We start from the raw sequence: 18,851 nt of genomic DNA on the forward strand, positions 1-18,851 counted from the left end.
ATTTAAACATGACGCGTCTTGAGGAGTGACACATTTAAAACCATGTTTTAGAAGCGGACGCCTCTTGAGGAGAGACACATTTAAAACCATATTTAGGTTGGTTTTTTTAGTGGCAAAGATTTACATTATCAGAATCGTAAGAGGTTGACGTCCACTCAGCGATACGTATCGGTTCGATCCGATTACGGCTACAAACCAAAAGTGGTTGTTCCCTGCTCTTATCTGAATGTATGCCAGGCCGTTGCTGCGTCGGCGTCGTCTCAGATCTGTCCTCCACTCGCTCTTCTAGGGTTTCTGTTTTCCCCCCACTCTTCCCTTCGAGGCATGTCGTCGATCGGTCCTGGCAAAGGCTTACTGGAGGTCGCCAAATTTGGGATATACGTGGCGATTCCCATTGTTATGATGTATACTTTCGCCTATGACTCGAAGAATTTGGAGAGGATCATGGGGAACGTGAGTTCTTCTCTTACTCTTTTCCTTCCGTATTTGTTTTTTTTTTTTTTTTGTTTCTTACCGTGGTTCTCTGATCAAGTTTTTACCTGATGGTGATGGGATATTGGATGTGTGTTTGGTTTGATCTTTGTTGCGTTGGCCTTTCTGGTCATCATGGTGGTAGGTGGCTTACATTTTGTGAATTGTTGTGGATTTGTTCATATATGTTGGCGTGAAGTGTATTTGTTGAAAGTCACGATTGTGGATATCGGGAGGGTGACGGTCCCAATTCATGTGTACAAGAGAAAGAGTCGGTGGAACCCATAGGTTTTAGCACAGCCAGGAGGGGCTCTGGCCATAGATGGTTCGTCATGGATTGAAAAATATAACCTCTTGTGGGCATCGCTTTGCCACCTTTCAACCGGGTGGAAGGTTTGTGTGATTGAAGGGTATATTTGCCGCGGGGTTTTACTGTCAAGCCTTCGATTTTGCTTGTTTTTACAGGAGCCTGCGTGTTAAGTGTAGTTTCTTATGTTGTTACGTGAATCACGAGATAGGTTTGTGAGGTTTTGTGTTGGACGGAATTCAAAAGACTAATTTGATGAGGTGGCATAACGTTGCCATTGGTGTGTGGATAGCTGGTCGGTGATGAAATCGACTGAAGCAGATTTTAGCATTTCATGTGAATCGTAGCTAGAGCAGTCTGATAATGGTAGCTTACAACATGGACTGTAGCTGGTGATGTTGTTGAAATGGTACTCGAAACTTCTCAGGCTAGAACTTGTGCAACTTATCAGTCATTATTTGTGACCAGTGTCATTTGCTGCAATAGTACTTAAAAATCTTGAGTGTGGAACTTATGTTCCTTGGACTGTGATTAGAAACAGTGGTTCGACTTGTATTTGTTTCTTCGGGAGGCAAAGCTAGAAAGTGCTGTAGTTCTGACCCATGCTTTTACTGCTATGGAAAATAATGGTAACCAATTGGTGAGCACCTGGTTCTAGAGCTTTTGCTTTTGGCACAACGGCTTTCCTTTCTATTATTACAAGGAGTTGAGCTTGAGACCAAGTTCATACTACTTTCTAAATGGAGACAACTGTCAACATGTCTATGGGTTTTGGTGAAATTCCTCCATACCATGTTTGTTTGTTGGACAAAAGTAAAACATTCAGGAGGAATGCTTTCGAAGCTCGATTTGGCCACACCTTCACTGGGTATAACCGTATAAGTGAAATAAGGGATTCAAAACCATTCCATTTCATCTTGAAGTCACACAGTGTTTGATCAGAATGGCTTGCCTGTTATTGCGATGGCCTGGACAGTATGTTTTCCTTTCAATACTAAAAGGAAACGTAGGTTGAAATTGCAGCAAGGACTGGATTAGTAAAAGCAATGAACAATTTATTGCTGGTTTTGTTGTTAAATCATCCTTTAAGGGTGCTCAATTATCAGAAAACTTCATGGATATGTTTTAGTTAAGGTTGTATGAAGGAAATGTAGGGGAGAACATAGGCTAGGTTAAAATGAACTGGATTTAGAATCCTCAAGTACTACATGGTTATCATTCACGTAGGAGTATTTAGACTTGCAAAAAACAAAAAAGTGCTTTGACTATCGTTTATCATTTTCTCTCTTGGAGGAAGCGTATGGATCTTGTTGGGCGATATAATACGGTTGAATACCTTTGATATCTCATTTTTCGCTGTTAATTGTTACAAAACTGCCTTCTTGAAACTACTTGCATGTAAACTAATGTTTTTTCCCTTTTTTACTGTGAAGCGTTCGTATGTGGTATATCCACCAGAGGGTCCTCGACCTCCATCACCAGAAGAAATACGTGAGATTGCTCGTAAGAAGAGTTTACAATGATCCTGCTTTGATAACCGGCGTTCAGTTTGCGGCTTTTTGTGCAGAAATACCCCCTTTTTCCCCATACTATCCTTGCTTGGAAAAGTTTGCACTTTGCAATTGTGTTTAATAATGTAATCATGGGATGCAAATGTAGAAGATTGAAGCGTCCAATCTCCTGTTGGATTGCCAAGTTCTGGCAAACTTTGATTTGCTTATCTTTACATGACAAAGAAAGATAATGTCCCGGTAGCCTTCGAACATTCGGTATACTTGTTCATATGTTGGATGTGTTTTTCATGTTATACTGCCTGACTGCATTTCTCCTCCATCCCTACCATCGATCAACATGTTGTGCGACTGTTGCTAAAGTTCGCAAACATCTTCAGATGGTTTAAAGAAAACTGTTGTATTATATTGCTGGACTATTCACTTGGTTCGGATGGATATTAATCGCTTCTTCTTCTGTTGTTGCGAGGCAAAGTGTGCAGGGAGTCTTAGAATGGACGCAAATGCACTTGAAGACAAAATTATTGAACTGTCCGTCCTTTTGAGTTAAAGCACATTGAAAGGAATGTCTAAAAACTCGTTGCTTGGCCACTCAAGCCAAATTTAACTCAGTTGCTGCTTGATTCTCGAGTAGGTAGTTTGTGAAGGGGGCTGCCTCCTATTCCTTTCAATATAACAATCTATAGAAAGATAATGACAAACACGAATGAGATCACGTAACATGAATACATGCACATCTTTTGGTTACTATTTGACAACTCAATTTTGTGAAGTGCAGTCATTTATTTCTTATGTGCCAAATACTGCTCCAACTATATGCTCGCCTCTCTCAGGTTGAAAGTACTACTTGTTCTGTGAACCCTTTAATTAGTGTGTATCTGAAGTTTCTCTCGCTCTGAACTATCATAAATGTTCAAATTCGACTTCCAAATATAACATAATGAGACATCATTTGCAACATTTTGTTGTAACCCAAAGTATATTACATCAATAATTAATAAAATATAATAAACAAGTACATGTTTAAATAATACACGACATATATCATTAAAAGTTGCACAATGAAAAAAAATAATGAAAAAATGTAATAAAGTGGAAATTCACTTATTGTTAAAACCTTTCAAACATTTGTGTCGTCATTTACTTTTCCCAATGAGTTGTCCTTGTCATGTTAAGAGTCGTGTGTTGTGGTATCAAGTTCACTTTAATTTTGTATTAACATTGTTCTAATTCAAAGTTGAGGCATGCATTTGGATTGTGTTCCATTGTAACCCTGTCCATTTGGATTTGCGACATTGGCAAGGTTCTTCGTGAAGTTATGCAATACAAAACAGTTCCACAGGTAAGCACGTGAGAGGTCTTACGGCTGCACCAAGAGGGTTCAGTTTCATGTTTACATGTAAACTTCAAGTTTGTAGACCAAAATCGGAGCCTTTTCACATGAGGTCCATAAAATGTAATTTCTTGATATGGTAGAGAACTCCTAAAAGGATTTTTCCCTTTTTCTTCTGACAGTACGAACTTGAGATTTTTTACCACTACGGACCTTTCTAGAAAGCTAAACCAGTCCAGCAGTAAGATCTCATAATGTAAAGAACAAGATCCAAAGGCTTGATTTAACTATCGAGAACCATTCGTGGCAAAACCTGGACATTAATTGATTGCTCTTCAAGAACACTTGTTATGTATCACGTATCCACGGAAATTTAGAGCTATGTATCTAAAGAAATTTGGGGACTAACGAATGGAAGTCATCCCGACAAGCTCCACCCGAAGAGCATTTTGGCGTACACTACTTTTTATGGATCGCTGAAGATATACCTGTCATATTATTATTATAAATATTATGTTCTGTTTCACAACCGCCATGATGGGAAGCTAATGAACATGCGTGCAAGTTTTGGCTACCAGGATAAATAGCACCGCTTCTGCAAGTGTATTTTTTGCCTACCTCCACGTTCTATCTGGAGTGCCAGCAAAAGTATAGCAAACTTGCTAAATCACTTCTACAAGTCTGAAGGGCTCCCTCTGGTACGAAACAAAAGTTCACCAGCAAAATAAGAGAGAGAGAGACAGACAGACAGACAGATTGCAGATTGTCCAATCTATAGCAAGCTAGTTACATTTCATTTAATATGAGATATCAAGATACAGCATAACAGTTTGGGGTCCTATAATTACACAATCTGGACAACCTTTGTTCTTAAATGCAATTTCATAATTGCCACAAACCAATGGCGAGCAATCTAGGCATACGTCCTTATAGGTAAAATCTTCGTGGAATCCCTGACCAATGTTGAGACTCAAAATTGACAAGGCAATTAATCAGTGGACGGATCCGCTGCCTCGACAGAGGCTTCACCACACATTCTCAGTTCACCGTTTCTTCCTCCCAGAACGTAGCTATGAGGCACTGGAAACATGCAATGCAAGAAATTACATACTTGGAAGCAACGAACCAGTTTTAATCGATAATTTTGGCAACCATTTGGAACTTAAGAAAAAATTCCTGGTCATATGCCTCAATCCAAAGTCATGACGATGCCTTGCTGCAAGCCTGGAGCCCAGCTTGGACTTTGTTTGAGAAGACATTTTCCAACCTAAGCAACAAAAGGTAAGTCAGTAAAACCTACGCATGCAATCAATTATGTGGGAGACGGCAATGGTGCAAACTTACTTAGTTGCTAACTTATAGTAAATGGTATCTGGAGAGTTGTAAGTGCGTGCATTCGTGAACATTCTCTTCATATCTGCAACAAACATCTCAAACGTGACATAATATTGCTCCGACTCCAGCCTTTTTGACATTGTTTTTAAATCTACATGAGGAAAAACAATAAGAGTGACGAATTAGTAAGAAGACACTAGGTCTTATCTCGTAGCAGTCCCTGTACACAGGTAAATAAATCCATCCAATGAAGTTCTTTTACTGTTCTTCATATTTCCCACCTAAAAGTGACCAAAAACAACTGCCTCTAGCAATTTCTGGCGGGCATTAGCCGTATCACAACTACTAATAGCAGAGCCCTGTGCTATGAATCTACAATATGTACAAAGATATTATCTGATTATTATTCTAGCTCAGTGTGCAAGCCAGTTTGGGTGCACATAATGTTACTGCCTAAAATATTATTTTTTTGGGGTATAAAAAGAATATAAAAATAAGAAGAGTCTCACCTATAGGGTCCTTAATAATATCATAATAATCAGGAACATCACGTGCATCAACTGGCTCTCTGAATGGCCAAGCATCCTGATGATCATTTATTGCCTGAGGAGTGAGAGGATAACAGTTAATGCCATCAATTATCCACATGAAGGTCAAAGAAGTTAAAAAGTGTTGGCAGTCAGTGTTAAGATTGTGATCTGGAATGGCACTAAAGTTTCCAGGCTATGTACACAAATCCCTTGATCCACACTGCCAACATGGATGGTTCCAAAATTTTCTCAAACAACTGAGACTGTGGACTCAGATCTTCAAGTTATGGATGAAATGCCAGGCCCTCTTTATCATTTTGACATTCACAGCTCCCCCTGTGAACGAACTACGACACTAAAATCCACATGAGCAGGTCAAGATCCACCTGCCATAATAATTTCAAAGGGTCTGCCTCTTTCACATCAAAGGGATCACCCTTAAGTCAGCACCATCAAACAGACCCTTAGTCTATACAGACAAAAATAAAATAAAATAAAATAAAGAGATTGCATATCATTATCCAAATTCTTACAAAGCAACAACCTTTGCACCAGGCTGCATGTTTCTAAATTTCAAGAAAGATACATCTAACAGAAAACACGACTTGCCTTCAATAGTGTCCGCATGAATGCATTCAAAGACTGCCGATATGTAACACTATCTGGAGCTGCATTTGTCACCCTAAACCGTGAATGTCCCCATTGGTCTGGAGTCCATCCTGCCTCCTCTGTAGACACATCATGCGATCATCCCAATAAGAACCATATCCAAAGTCTGTTTGTTTACCAAAGAAAATTGTAGAGAAGGAAAAACCAGTACCCTACAGTCTGCAATCTATAATGAATATGAAGCACATCACATGGATATCAGTTGATACCAATCAAGATAGAGAGAAAGAGAGACAGAGACACAGAAGGGCAATAAACACTGGGCTTCATCTCCCGTTATTGATTAGTAGCGAAGTCGACAAAATCAAGTTGGACACATGTTGTTAAGGCCCTAAAAAGAAGAAGGGAAATAAACATTGGGCTTCAGCTCTCGTTATTGGTTAGTAACCAAGTTGACAAAATCAAGTTGGCCAGATGTTGTTGAGAGTATTGAGAGACCCTAAAAAGACTAATTGAGACTTAGCTGGTCTGACCTGGTCCAAGTTGATTGACTATAAATAATAAATACATATATTTATATGAAATAAATACAGAAACATATGTATCTATGTATTTTTTTTACAGGACAAAGATTAGTCAGCTAATTAACAACTAAGCTGACTGATTTGACCAACTAGTTACTGATATGAAACATGAGTATTGACTGAACCAACTTGTTTGCTGACCAGTCGAGATTTTGACACTAAAATTAGTAGAGCAACCATTAATACCATAACCCTTGGAATATCCAGAAACCCCAAAAACCAACATGAGTCCATTCCGTCAACTACTGAGCAACTATGTAATTATACTTGTACAAAGGAGTAGTAGATAACATTTATGCAGATAAAAGAAGGCTGATGAATGCAAGCCCGAAAAAGTGCCAGCCATAACTACTAAATAAAAGGGGAGATACCATTTGAGCACAATACAAACTAAGAATAACTGCAGAAGGAACGTAAAAGACATGCAAGACAAAAATGTGAAAATATACTCACTCAACCCAGGAATATCTTCAACCTTGGGCACCTTCCTGGGTATCCCCGCTTCTTTCTGAAATAAGTTACACACGAAGTCAGCTGATTAGAAATGCAATTAACTGCTCAAGTCTCTATTCGTGAAACCAAGTGACTCTCCTCAACAAGACAGTACACATGTCATTTTTATCTCTTTCTACACCATATTAAAGGTACAAAAATATTATATGTTGAGGAGAAACAAGCTGTCTTATCCAGGGTTTCCATCATGATGAGTTTACATAAACAAACAACTACAGTAAATAAGCACTCATCCATTCTATGTGGGGTTTCAATGGTTAAGGATTGAACTACTTAGCAAATGTAAACTTTATTTTCAAGCAGCAGTAGATATAACTTACATCATGGGATAAAGCTGTCGGATACAGATTTAGATCATCACGTTAGGGTTAACATGGAAAACAGTTACATGTCACTAAGGAAGATTCCTCTCAGTAATGTTCATCACGGACGAGGAACAGATGGCAAATCATGGTAATTTTCGACATAAACAATTCAACTCAGGCAGCAAATGAGAAAGTGATGCTCAAATGTGAAATAAAAAAATAAGAAAAGCTAAAGAAAGCATGACCATTACCCATGTTTGAGATTTAAAACTAGGGAAGACAAAGGCTAAATCACATGATATGCATCTATGAACTTAAATATGTGTATGAACATACCTTCTGAAAGTCAATCCCAGGATACACTATGTGACAGTTAGAAAGTTCCCGTATTTTTTCATCAATTGCCTGCCACAGAAATTCAAGATGGAACAATATCAAAATTTGCAGAACCAACAAAATACTGAGCATTTTGAATCAGTAATATAAATAAACGCAAAAAATCTTATTCATCTGATGTTGGACAGGATATATTAAAAACAACAAATACTCGAAAGGGCACAAAGAACTACACAAAGGATGATAACTGAAGAAATATGAATCAAGCCAGTTTTTTTCTTCTTTTTGCTCAAACAGTGCTTCCCCTGCCCCTCTTACAATGTGCATTGTGCACAACGTAATGTATTATATCATAGACATAGACAAAACATAGACATATCACACTTACTCTAGTTAAAATTTTGAGTTGCTTTGCAAATGCTCTTAAAAGCAAATGCAAAACATTATAATAATAGTGTCAGACATTATGTTTTATGTTCAAGTTGTGGACACAGAAAGAGCGAGAGTCAAATCTTTCTCTTCTTCCATCTTTATTTTCCTCTTATCCATCACCAACTTTCTTCCTTTTCTGCTATATATAAAGAAGCAACAGCTTTACCCTATCATGCATTCTACCTAATAATGGTTGGTTTGTTTAAATTTTAAAAAATTCAATAAACAAAGTAACAACGATTGCCACAGTTTCCATGCAATACAAGCAATTAATCTCTAAAAGTCTGCAGTTCTAATGTAACATAAATCTGTAGGTTTGTACCAACAGTATCCAAATTAAAAATAATGGCATCCACTCTGCACTATCAATAAAACCACATATTTTTTACTTTAGGGTATACATGGCCATATAACACAAAGATTGACCCATCTATGTATCCATACCGAGTCTGGAATGGATCTTCGGCAGAAACTGGCATATCATATGGCATTTTCTTGCTTCCCTTGTCATTGAATAAAAAAGAAGAAATAGGCCAGAAATCACATGACCTAGAATTTTACGATACATAAACCCATTTCCACTTTCTTCCTACAGCAATCATGGTGTCCAAGAAAAGACTGAAAGTGCAAAAAGCCTTCTGGTTAGAGCCCATTTCTTGAACATTGCCAGCAAATTTCATGGCTTGAAATGTTAAATTTGAACCCAAATAAACCAGCATAAGAAGCCAATCAAATGGAATGTTCAATTCTTAGAGATAGAACCTTTAAAAGGAGAAACTTACTAATTCACTTATGCTAAACTTTATATTCACACCCGAGCGTTGTTGTTTTCTTGCAAGTGACATGGAACATAAACATGCCTCAAGATTGGACTACATTATTGTAAAATTGGAAAAAAATTTAGTGCTGGATCAGACTTTGATTGGATCAGATAAATTGTTTTACCAGTTGACTATATGGTGGATAAACTACCAGATGGGAAAACAGAGACCCATCTCTCTGTATTTTACTTGAACCATTTTCCTATCAATGGAATCTTGAGATGAGACACATCCATGACTTAAATAAGATGTCAAAATACAGCATGTATGCACATTCCTAGTTGTTCAGGATATATTTCTGTAATTCAGTAAGATTTCAGATGTACTGTGCATTTATGCAGTTAAGCTTCCCTTCATAAGGCATGTCATGAGTCTCATGACTCATAAGAGAAACGGCATCAGCTAAATTAAACCTTCAGCGTTACGCATCACCTGCCTCTGACGCCGAATCATTGCAGATAAATCAGTATATGGAAGCTTTGGATCTATTTTGCATTCCATAAGACTCCCTCCATCATAGTCTTTGATGTACCTGAAATGTTATATAGATCTAATGAACAAAATCAAGTTCTACCATCTCCTAATCCCTAAATACTTATTCAAGAAACAGCACCAAAAGGTGGAATGCTTGTCACTTATTTGGCTCTTGTATGTGTGTGCGCATATGTTTATCTGCAAAAAACATAAGTGACTGAAACTTTATTGGATCAGGTTCGAAGAGCCAAATTTGTCACGAAAACATCATAGTAGCAGAACATCCACAGGAGAGATGCGAGAACATTAGTAAGAAGACATGCACATAAATATGCATGCAAAAACAAAACAATTTGTCAAGTTATTTTAGAGGATTTAACATAAAAGTAGATTGTCAATTCCATACAAGCTTTTCATAGGAAAACTTGCTGAATGTGAGAATAGGAAAATAAAAACCTTTCAGAATATGAAAAAATGAAGAAACCTCTTTGGAGGGAAAAACATTTCCAAGAAAAAAAAAAATCATCACTCATCATTTCTTCATTTCTGCAGATACATTACACATTTCCCCAGAATTTGAAAATATTGCAGATGTTTATATATAGAGTAACAAATAAGAATACAAGGAAATCTTGGTAACTGAATTACAATGTCACAATAAATCCTATAATTATACCTAAATTATGAAAATCAGATAGTTTCTGGAATCACACGTCAGGCAGCTAGCCATGCTGAGGGATGTAAGGATCTAATCCACTAGTATCTTTGAAAAATTTAGGAAGTTACCCTTGCCATTTATCCTTATCCAATCCAATCTCCTTTGTAAATCCCTGAAACAATGAAGTGCAAAGATCAGTGAAATGACAATGAACCAGTGACCCAGAAAGCAGACATAGCTATACTGCTATAGGGGCAGAGGTGCAAAAGACCTGACACCTTGAGCCTTGAAGACATTGGTAAAGGAAGAATAAAATAGGAGAATCATGAATGAACTGCGTAGATGAAACATTAACTGATCCTGAATAACATGATACAGATAGAAAGCACCTCAAAATAATACGGTTCAAATTAAAGGAACATTAGATGTGGAGAGCTTGCCTTCAAGGCTTCATCTGTCTGCCTATGTGCATGCTAAGAATTCCTACTTCTTGCTAAATGATATTTCTCAGTAGAACATCACCAACGCATGTGTTACCCTGTTCGGTTAAAAATCAGAAGTGTGGGTCTGGCAAAGTGGCACCTGATTCCTCTACAACCATTTCACCATACTCTGGTTCAATAGACAAATATTTACCACGGTCATGCATGTGTGACATTAATGTTATAAAGTTATCACAATAACATCAACCTCAGAATCTCTTTCCCTTCATGAAGAACAGATGAACGAAAACACTCGCATGGGGAAGCTGGGATTGTCAGCTAATGGCTACTTTAGGAATTGTCCCATGAACTTCATATCTTACGACGACTTCTAGATCTGCATCTTTTGACTGTCGCCAATTGTCTTATCAATCATGATACCTTTGCAAACTAATGGATATTTCAGTAAAGCCAAGAAAATGTGAACCGCATTCCAAAAACACCAAGATTTCAAGAACTGCATCCAAAGATGTCACTCTCTTCTTTGTTAAGATAAATCTTTATGAATGTCATAGTACTCTTCCATTACTGAAAGAGCAAAGAACTGTCTAGATGGTCAAATACAAGTTAAGGTTTGTCATACTATATATGCAGTCACATGGCGTCATCACCTAAACCTTTGTCACAGGGATATGGTGAACATATATCGGATAAAATCACTATTTTCAAGCTTCTAATATAATTTCTGTATAAGGAGATGCTTAATGGGAGTCAAAATGGAGTAACCCATTGCATATAGCTAATTCTCAAGCCAAGAGTATAGCAAGTAGGGATGTTCAATAAGAGTCGAGACAACTCGAGTGCGACTTGTTTAATAAACAAATCGAGTTCGAGCTGAGAAGTAGACTCATTTAAATAAAGGAGTCGAGTTCGAACTGGGTGAGTTCAGGTGGTGCAAACTCAATCGACCTTATATAAACAATTTTCTACAATGTTATCACAAAAGTATATTGTTCCAGTGGTTTTCTCTCCTTGCTGGCAAGCGCCAGGCTTAGACCTCAAACCTAGATGTCAACACTCTTAAAAAATTATTTTTTTACGAAAGGACTTGGGTAAGCTTGAGCCAAGTATTGGCTCGAACTTAATCAAGCTGACTTGAGCCGAGTTCAAGCCTTTCTGAGCTTGAGCAGAGCTCAGTCTTTTGATCCACGAGCCGAGTATAAGCTGGCTCAGCTTGGCTCGTGAACATCCTTACCATGAAAAGGAGCCTAGGCAACTGCAAGATGGGAGGCAGTCTTCTCCTTTTCTTCTTTTGTTCATTAATGCTCTGGCAGTCTAAAATATGTGGCTTTCACTTGTACAGTTGTATTGTTCACCACTTTTTCAATTTCTTTTAATTTTTCAAACTAATATAGCAAATTGCTGGTCAATGCTTCAATTTTTTTGAGTTCCAACTAGGCTCATTGCCCTGCCTAGACATTAGCAATTTAGGACTTCCAAGAAGATGCTGAACCAGCACTTTTAACTAATTAGGATACTGTATCCCACCATTGTCAGGATGACTGCAGAGACATTGAACTTGTCATTCCAAATCATCTTACTGAAAGACCTCTAGAGGGCAACATCAATACAGAATATGTTATCCCAGAAGAAGTGTGGTCCCCAGCTCAAAACAAGGTAAGATAAATAAAAATGAGAGATACAACTACGTTTAAGCTTTTTAAGTTTTGGAGTTTCTTAAGTCAGTATTGATAATTTGATTTTTCCCAAGGACCTGTTTAAATGGACAGCTCAGAGTTGCCAATTAGCCACGACTTGCGGTTCAAAAACTATTTCAGTCAGTAGATCAGAAAAAGCACTTTATAAATTATACTGTCTATTCTTAACAATATAAAACAGCCATGCAGTAATAGTCCATGTTCAAGTAATGTTGTCATACAAAAGATCAGTCACACATATCGTTCACTAGCATTTATTGATAAGGTATATCTTTAGTATCTACCAGCAAAGTTGTTTAATTGTTTTTCTGGGAAAAAATTTTGTAAATTCAAAAAATTCAAAACAGACACATAAAAGAATAAAAAAAAATTATGAAACCATGAGGGAGTTCCTACTGATTGCCTTACAAAAATGTTGTTAGAGTTTCAAAACAAGTTTTGAAATTTTAAAGAAGCAAAAAACAAAAAACATATGCTTACACTACATATTAAAAGCTTTTTTCGAATGGAGAAAGACCTGTGGTGCTTATTTTTGGTGATATTTTGAAATGTCATGATATTTTCCTGTTAAAAAGTGCATCATTCTAATTTGGTGATAATATCACAATATTTTCCCAAAATCGCCAACACTTGCTGAAGAATTTAACCAATCATGTAAGGATCAAAATGAGTAAGAAATAAAAGCAAAATCATTTAGGCAAAAGCAGGTGTTATCACCGTACCTGCTTTATAAAGTAACCAACAGCATTATTGTCAGCATAGGTTAGAAAATGGGTGAGATGATCAACATCACGAGCATGCTGTTTTAAGTGGTTCATCAGCCTTGTGCCATAGCCCTTAACCTGCTCATCAGCTGTAATAGCAAGAAAAGCTATCTCTCCAAATTTCTGGCTGGAAGATTTCAAGGTATAGTTAACAAGGGATGGCATAAAAAAGAAGCCAAAAAAAAAAAAAAATCCTCCTGAGTTACAGCATCAAATCAATTAACTTGTCAGCAACCTTTCAAAAACAACTATAATTCTCTTCAGAAGTAAAACCTAATAATTTCAGCACGTTGCTTGAAGAGGAGCCAAAGACATAAATGCCAAAAAAAGGAACATGATGAAGTTAACAGCACAAAATTTCACAAGAGCTCAACTCTTGCATGATACATCTACTGTACCATGCTTAGAAATATAATCCCCGTGACTTGCAATTCATTGTACGATCAGGAGGGGGGGGGGGGGAGAAACAAGTGAATTTGGAATACAAGCTACACTTATATAGATGTACATACATCATGACTTGTAAGCACTTTGTTAAGTAGGTAGTGGTGTTTGTATCACACATAAGTTCATCATTTCAGCATCATATAAACACTTACTTTACATGCTATATACACATCTCACGTACATATTACTCATAGACATTTGCACATACTTGCATTATCATACATATTATGTTTGTCTGTGTTACAGAATATAAAATCAATCGACTTCTTAGTTGGGTTATCTACATCATGTGCAAACTTCCATATATTAAGAACAATAAATAGGAACCACAGCATTATGCATCATAAATGAAAAAAATATTGGAATCATCTAGTTCAGCGAGCTGAACATGTGGCTTTGCCAGCATAATTTCATTCAAAAGAAAAAATGTAAATTCTTCATTACCTATGATAAGGACGATATGTTATGCCCCCAACAACCTGATTGTTTTTTACGATCATCACAGATTTGTGACTTCTGCAACAACACATGAAGTGAAATATCACCCAATCTCTACACACAAACATAAATAAAAAAGAACAATAAATTTATCTTATTATGCAACAATCACTTGGTCCTGAAACTATTCGAGGCCAAAATTGAACCGCAATTCACCCCCCACCCCAACCTTCCCTCTGAAAGAAACGAAGGTTCATTATAGCCCAAAATGGTAATAAGAACATAAAGGAACAATAAAATGTTGATGATCAATAGACCAACTGACTAGATTTCATCAACACAATCAACCTCACTCCCCCATTTAGTACAAAATGGGAAAAGTGAAGATTACATCTATAACAAGCTTAAATCTAATCTGCCTTTAGTTTGAGCAGACACAGGCATCATGCATTCATGCTCGCGGAACCTGTATCACTATTTCCATATCCTGAATGAAACTCCCAGGGACATAGATCAATCAACCACAAGGCAGGGTACCGTGGTCCTGAGTTCCTATAAAGAACAAACAGCACACCTGGACAAGATTTTTTCAGCCCTAGCACAAGAGAAATACAAGTTGCTAATTAACTTCGGACACAGTTTTTTTTATCAATAGGAATGTATCATGATCTTCCATGAAACCATCTTACAATTCAAGAAACCTTTAGTCAGGTAGACATACCATGGATAGTTAATTTTTCACATCTAATCATGATATGGAGATCGCATCCAATAACAAGCATTAATGTCTTAGAGGTATTAACTGTTAAATCAACATCAGTAAGTCATGATCCTAGTCTTGCCTATCATATCCAGTGCCCAAAATAAACAATGTCGTTCAATACTCAAAGATATGAACCAGAACACAGTCACCAGTTTTATAGTTTTATTCCCAAGAAAAGTGTCTAAAGGCTGCCTTGAACTACAGCACAATCTGTTACCTATCCATCACAAGACGTACAATGTATTCCTTAGGCATATTAGGCAATTGCCTGCCAAAGATGTTCTTCAATCCAATCAACCTGTTCACGCAAAGATATTAGATCAATCATAGGTCACCCAGCAATCAAATGCATCCAATTATTAAAACATAGACAAAAAAATGAAAAATAAACAAACTAATAAACTTTGAAAGAAGCTCCATTACCCAGTCAAACTTCAAATAAGCTGTAGCAGTGTTAACCACGTGTAAATGAACATACTGAAACATAATGTTATCATATCATGATACTTTTTTCTCGCCTATTTAAGATGTAGATGCCCTCATGAGTTCTTTTTTTCCCCTGTTTCTTTTGTTTTTTTTTTCCAATCTTTTTGTGTGTGATTGGAAGAATTAGTATGTAGTAATTTCCATGTCAAAGTACCAACCAGAGATCTGTTTCCTCTCATGCTTTACTATAAAATAAGCAATTAGGAAGAGTTGTCGGCCTCTCATTTATGGCATGGACATGTATGCCTTGGTAGTTTGAAAGCTTGTGTATATATTTATTTATATTATACAAAAAGAAAAGGAAACAGAATACAACAAAGATGATGAACTGAATATATGAGAGATATATAATGAAGTAATGGAATAAATCTATGATTTCATCAAATGAGCTGAATCTTATAAGCAAAGGCTTGAATAAATTTTAACTTCATGTGTCTTCCAGGCTGATAGTTAGCCAACTTAAGATCTTATCATTTGGAAATTGTGGAGCCAACATTATAAAGCTGTTCACAAGGAAGTGACCCTCAATAGCCATTTCTAAGGCTACTACATGGCACACCTGTAAGAAGTCCCATTCCGTGATAGTTGGAGTCAGGACAGATTGCTTATGTCAATCTGGACTAAAAGGGGAGTTATCCGTAAGAAAACATTGCTTCTTCAAATGAGATTCTGCTCGGTTTCTATGTAGTGACAGCATAGATCTAAGGTGGCAGACAGAATAATTGTTCCCTAGGGTTGCTATAGAAATTAGAATGGCTGGAGTTAGGGTGATGAATGCTGGATTCATTTGGCCAGAAACGTAAATTGTAGATAAATTTGTTGGGTCAGTTTCAACAGCCAGGAACTGATTCCCACAAAATAGCTAATAACTGTAAATGGAAGAGGTGGATATAGATTGTTGCTAAAGGGAGAGGAAGTACCCATCCAAAGTTCTCCAATATCCAGAGAGCCTACCATCATCTATTCAGGTCTTTTGAACATGCTAATAGCAAAATGGGGTTCCTATTTCTCTGTCCACCAAGGGAATGCTGTCTTCTGTGGGTAGACATTCCTATGGGTTGGGATGTTATATCAGAATGTGGTTTAGCGTCGTAATCCTGTGAGTCCGTTTGTATATGGGGGCATATATTTCCTTCTTTGGTTACTAGGGTTCCACCCATCATTCATCGAAAACTTATTATGCTTTAGCATATAGTTTTAAGACACATCTACAATATAATTAGCAGTATGGAATTATTGATGGACCATATTATCAGGTACAATATAAGACAAAACAGGAAAAGAAGAGAGGATTACCATATCATATGCTCATCAACCCCATCATTGGAATAGCATACAAACTTGAGCCTTCCAGATTCTTCCTAAGAAACAGAAGAACATGCAATTTATATTAATCAATCCAATAAATTTGACTTCACATGAACTGGGAAAAAAAGAAAATTGCATGGAAATTGCATCTCCTCAAGCAAGTATTCAAATGGCGCATGAGCTTTTAGTGAGAGAATGAAAAGTATGACCATTAAAGATGTACGCAGCAGTGCTCTTCTTGAATCTTAATTTAATTGTTTATAGGAAAGAAAAAGTAAGAGATGGAGTTTGGTGTAAAGCAGTAACAGCTACTCTAATGACCAATGAAGTTTGAACAATGAGAAGAATATGAAACCGATTTTTATTTTAAGATTAAGCCCTATTCACCTCCATATATGTGGTCAATGCAAGGAAATAAAGATCCCCAACAAATGACGCGGCCAATACCATAATGAATTTATGCCCAGATTCGTTATCCCCAACAAATGACGCGGCCAATACACGGGTATCTTCTCTAACAAGTTGATATTTCAAAAATACAACCTAGGAACCTGTTGATAACATGAAATAGAGGTTTCTAAGCCATCGGTTTCTCAAAAGTCCTAGACTATGGAAATAGTATTAGGAGACAAACCAAAAAATGCTAATGCCATCATCAAGTAAATTTATGTTTATTTCACTCGCATGCTTTCATCCTAGCATTGTGCCCCTCATAAAATATAAAGGCAGCAAATTATAAGGTCACACTGGACAAGGTGAACTTCATACAAGACTATGTGAATGCAGCAAACTAGATAAGTCATTAGAGACTCGAAAGGAACGTGGGTCGAGTAAATTAATATGCATAACCCGCAATATTGACATAAATTTTATTTCTTCCTTCCAATAACACAAGAATCTAATGTAAAAGAAATTGAAATTGAATGTACAAGCACAATTTCACAACCCTGAAAGTTACCTCTCTCTTTAAGCTCTCTTCTCTAGCACTATAGGCGCCACTGGTCTGTATATTCTCCGTGAAGATACCCTTTGAGGGATCATCCTTCGCGATGATTCCAGCAGTTGACTGCACCGTTGCAGCTGCTGTCTGTGCAGCCGGAGCTGCAACGGGCACCGCACGCTCCTCCTTGACGTTCTCCGCTTCGAGCTTCACCGGCGCATTCTCGACCTTAGGCTTCACGTTCCTAGCAGATGAATTATCCAACCGGGCGGCCGTGAACGTCCGCATTGAGTCCTCCTCCTCATCCTCCTCCTCCTCCTCCTCCTCGTCATCCTCCTCCTCCTCCTCGGCCTCACCCTCTTCCTCGTTCTCGGAGTCGGAGTCGGGATCGGAGTCAGCGCGGGCGGAAATGCTGTCGAGGTCATCGTTGGAGGTGAGGGCGCCGTCGCGGGTGTCAGAGAGGGAGGAAGGGTAGAGGTGGTGGTGGTGAGGATGGGGGTGGGGAAGGTGGTGATGGGGCGGGAGGGAAGAGGAAGGGAGGTCCTCGTTGAGCTTGCGCTTGTGAGCGGAGCTCGACACGGAGGCGGAGGCGGAGTGGGAGGGGGACGCCGAGCGCGCGCCGGAGTTTCCCTCCATTCCTAGCTCCGCCGGTGGCGGTGGTGAGCGGCGGGGCAGTGGCAGCACGGCGGTCGTTGACAGTTTACGGTCTTAGGGTTTAGGGTCGGGGTTCCTCGAGCTGGTGGAGACGGCTGAACCGGTGCCCGGCTACTGCTCGCCGCGATGAGAAACGGTTCGGATCTACAGTCGGATCCCCTTCTGGTCGGATCTATACTCAGCGAATTTCAGCGTTCTGCAGCGAAATTGTTTGATAAAACTTCGTGTGATCCGACTTCATCTCGATCATTCCATCCCTCGAGGCCTCCTTGCTTTCGACGTTTTGAGGTACGTCGATGTTAATGATAGAGGTATATCTTTTAACTTGAATATTTAGCGTTATGTATGGTTTATTGTTAGAGTTTAATTCAAAAAATGCCATAAATAGAATCAACTCATGAGCATTTTATTGAAAAAGATCTTGATTATAATTAGGAAAATAAATAAATTTAAATGTAATTATTTGTAAGAAATTTCTAAAAAGTGGTGTCGTGACTGGTGAGGATAAAGTAATATCTGACCATGTAAAAAAATATTAGATCTCGGAAGAAGAGCGTAGTGGCTCCATTTTTTAGGTGAACTTCTTCAAGTTCATCAAACACGCCTCATTTCAGGATTTGTTGAAATTTGAACTCTTTCGCCTTTTACGAAGAAACTTTCATTGGGGGCGCTGATCAACTAATGGACAAGAT

At 38.0% G+C, this 18,851-nt stretch overlaps 2 protein-coding genes across 2 annotated transcripts; one reads left to right on the forward strand and one right to left on the reverse strand.

Annotated features, from left to right (window-relative positions):
* The first annotated feature begins 208 nt into the window (after positions 1 to 208).
* Positions 209 to 2,585, forward strand: LOC116255578 (uncharacterized). The gene is made up of 2 exons (XM_031631449.2): positions 209 to 453; positions 2,212 to 2,585. Exons 1-2 carry the CDS (start codon positions 325 to 327, stop codon positions 2,299 to 2,301), a joined length of 219 nt encoding a protein of 72 aa, XP_031487309.1. The 5' UTR covers positions 209 to 324; the 3' UTR covers positions 2,302 to 2,585.
* Positions 2,586 to 4,395: 1,810 nt separating this feature from the next.
* LOC116255821 (histone acetyltransferase GCN5) lies at positions 4,396 to 18,442 on the reverse strand. Its single transcript, XM_031631852.2, has 13 exons — positions 17,524 to 18,442; positions 16,554 to 16,618; positions 14,989 to 15,069; positions 14,015 to 14,086; positions 13,082 to 13,250; positions 10,348 to 10,391; positions 9,520 to 9,619; positions 7,835 to 7,903; positions 7,134 to 7,188; positions 6,097 to 6,215; positions 5,467 to 5,560; positions 4,967 to 5,108; positions 4,396 to 4,889 (listed from the first exon to the last, which is right to left on the reverse strand). Exons 1-13 carry the CDS (start codon positions 18,139 to 18,141, stop codon positions 4,823 to 4,825), a joined length of 1,695 nt encoding a protein of 564 aa, XP_031487712.1. The 5' UTR covers positions 18,142 to 18,442; the 3' UTR covers positions 4,396 to 4,822.
* Between the last annotated feature and the right edge of the window lie 409 nt (positions 18,443 to 18,851).

Source organism: Nymphaea colorata, chromosome 6 (assembly GCF_008831285.2).
Source record: "Nymphaea colorata isolate Beijing-Zhang1983 chromosome 6, ASM883128v2, whole genome shotgun sequence".
Classification (NCBI taxonomy): Eukaryota; Viridiplantae; Streptophyta; class Magnoliopsida; order Nymphaeales; family Nymphaeaceae; genus Nymphaea; species Nymphaea colorata.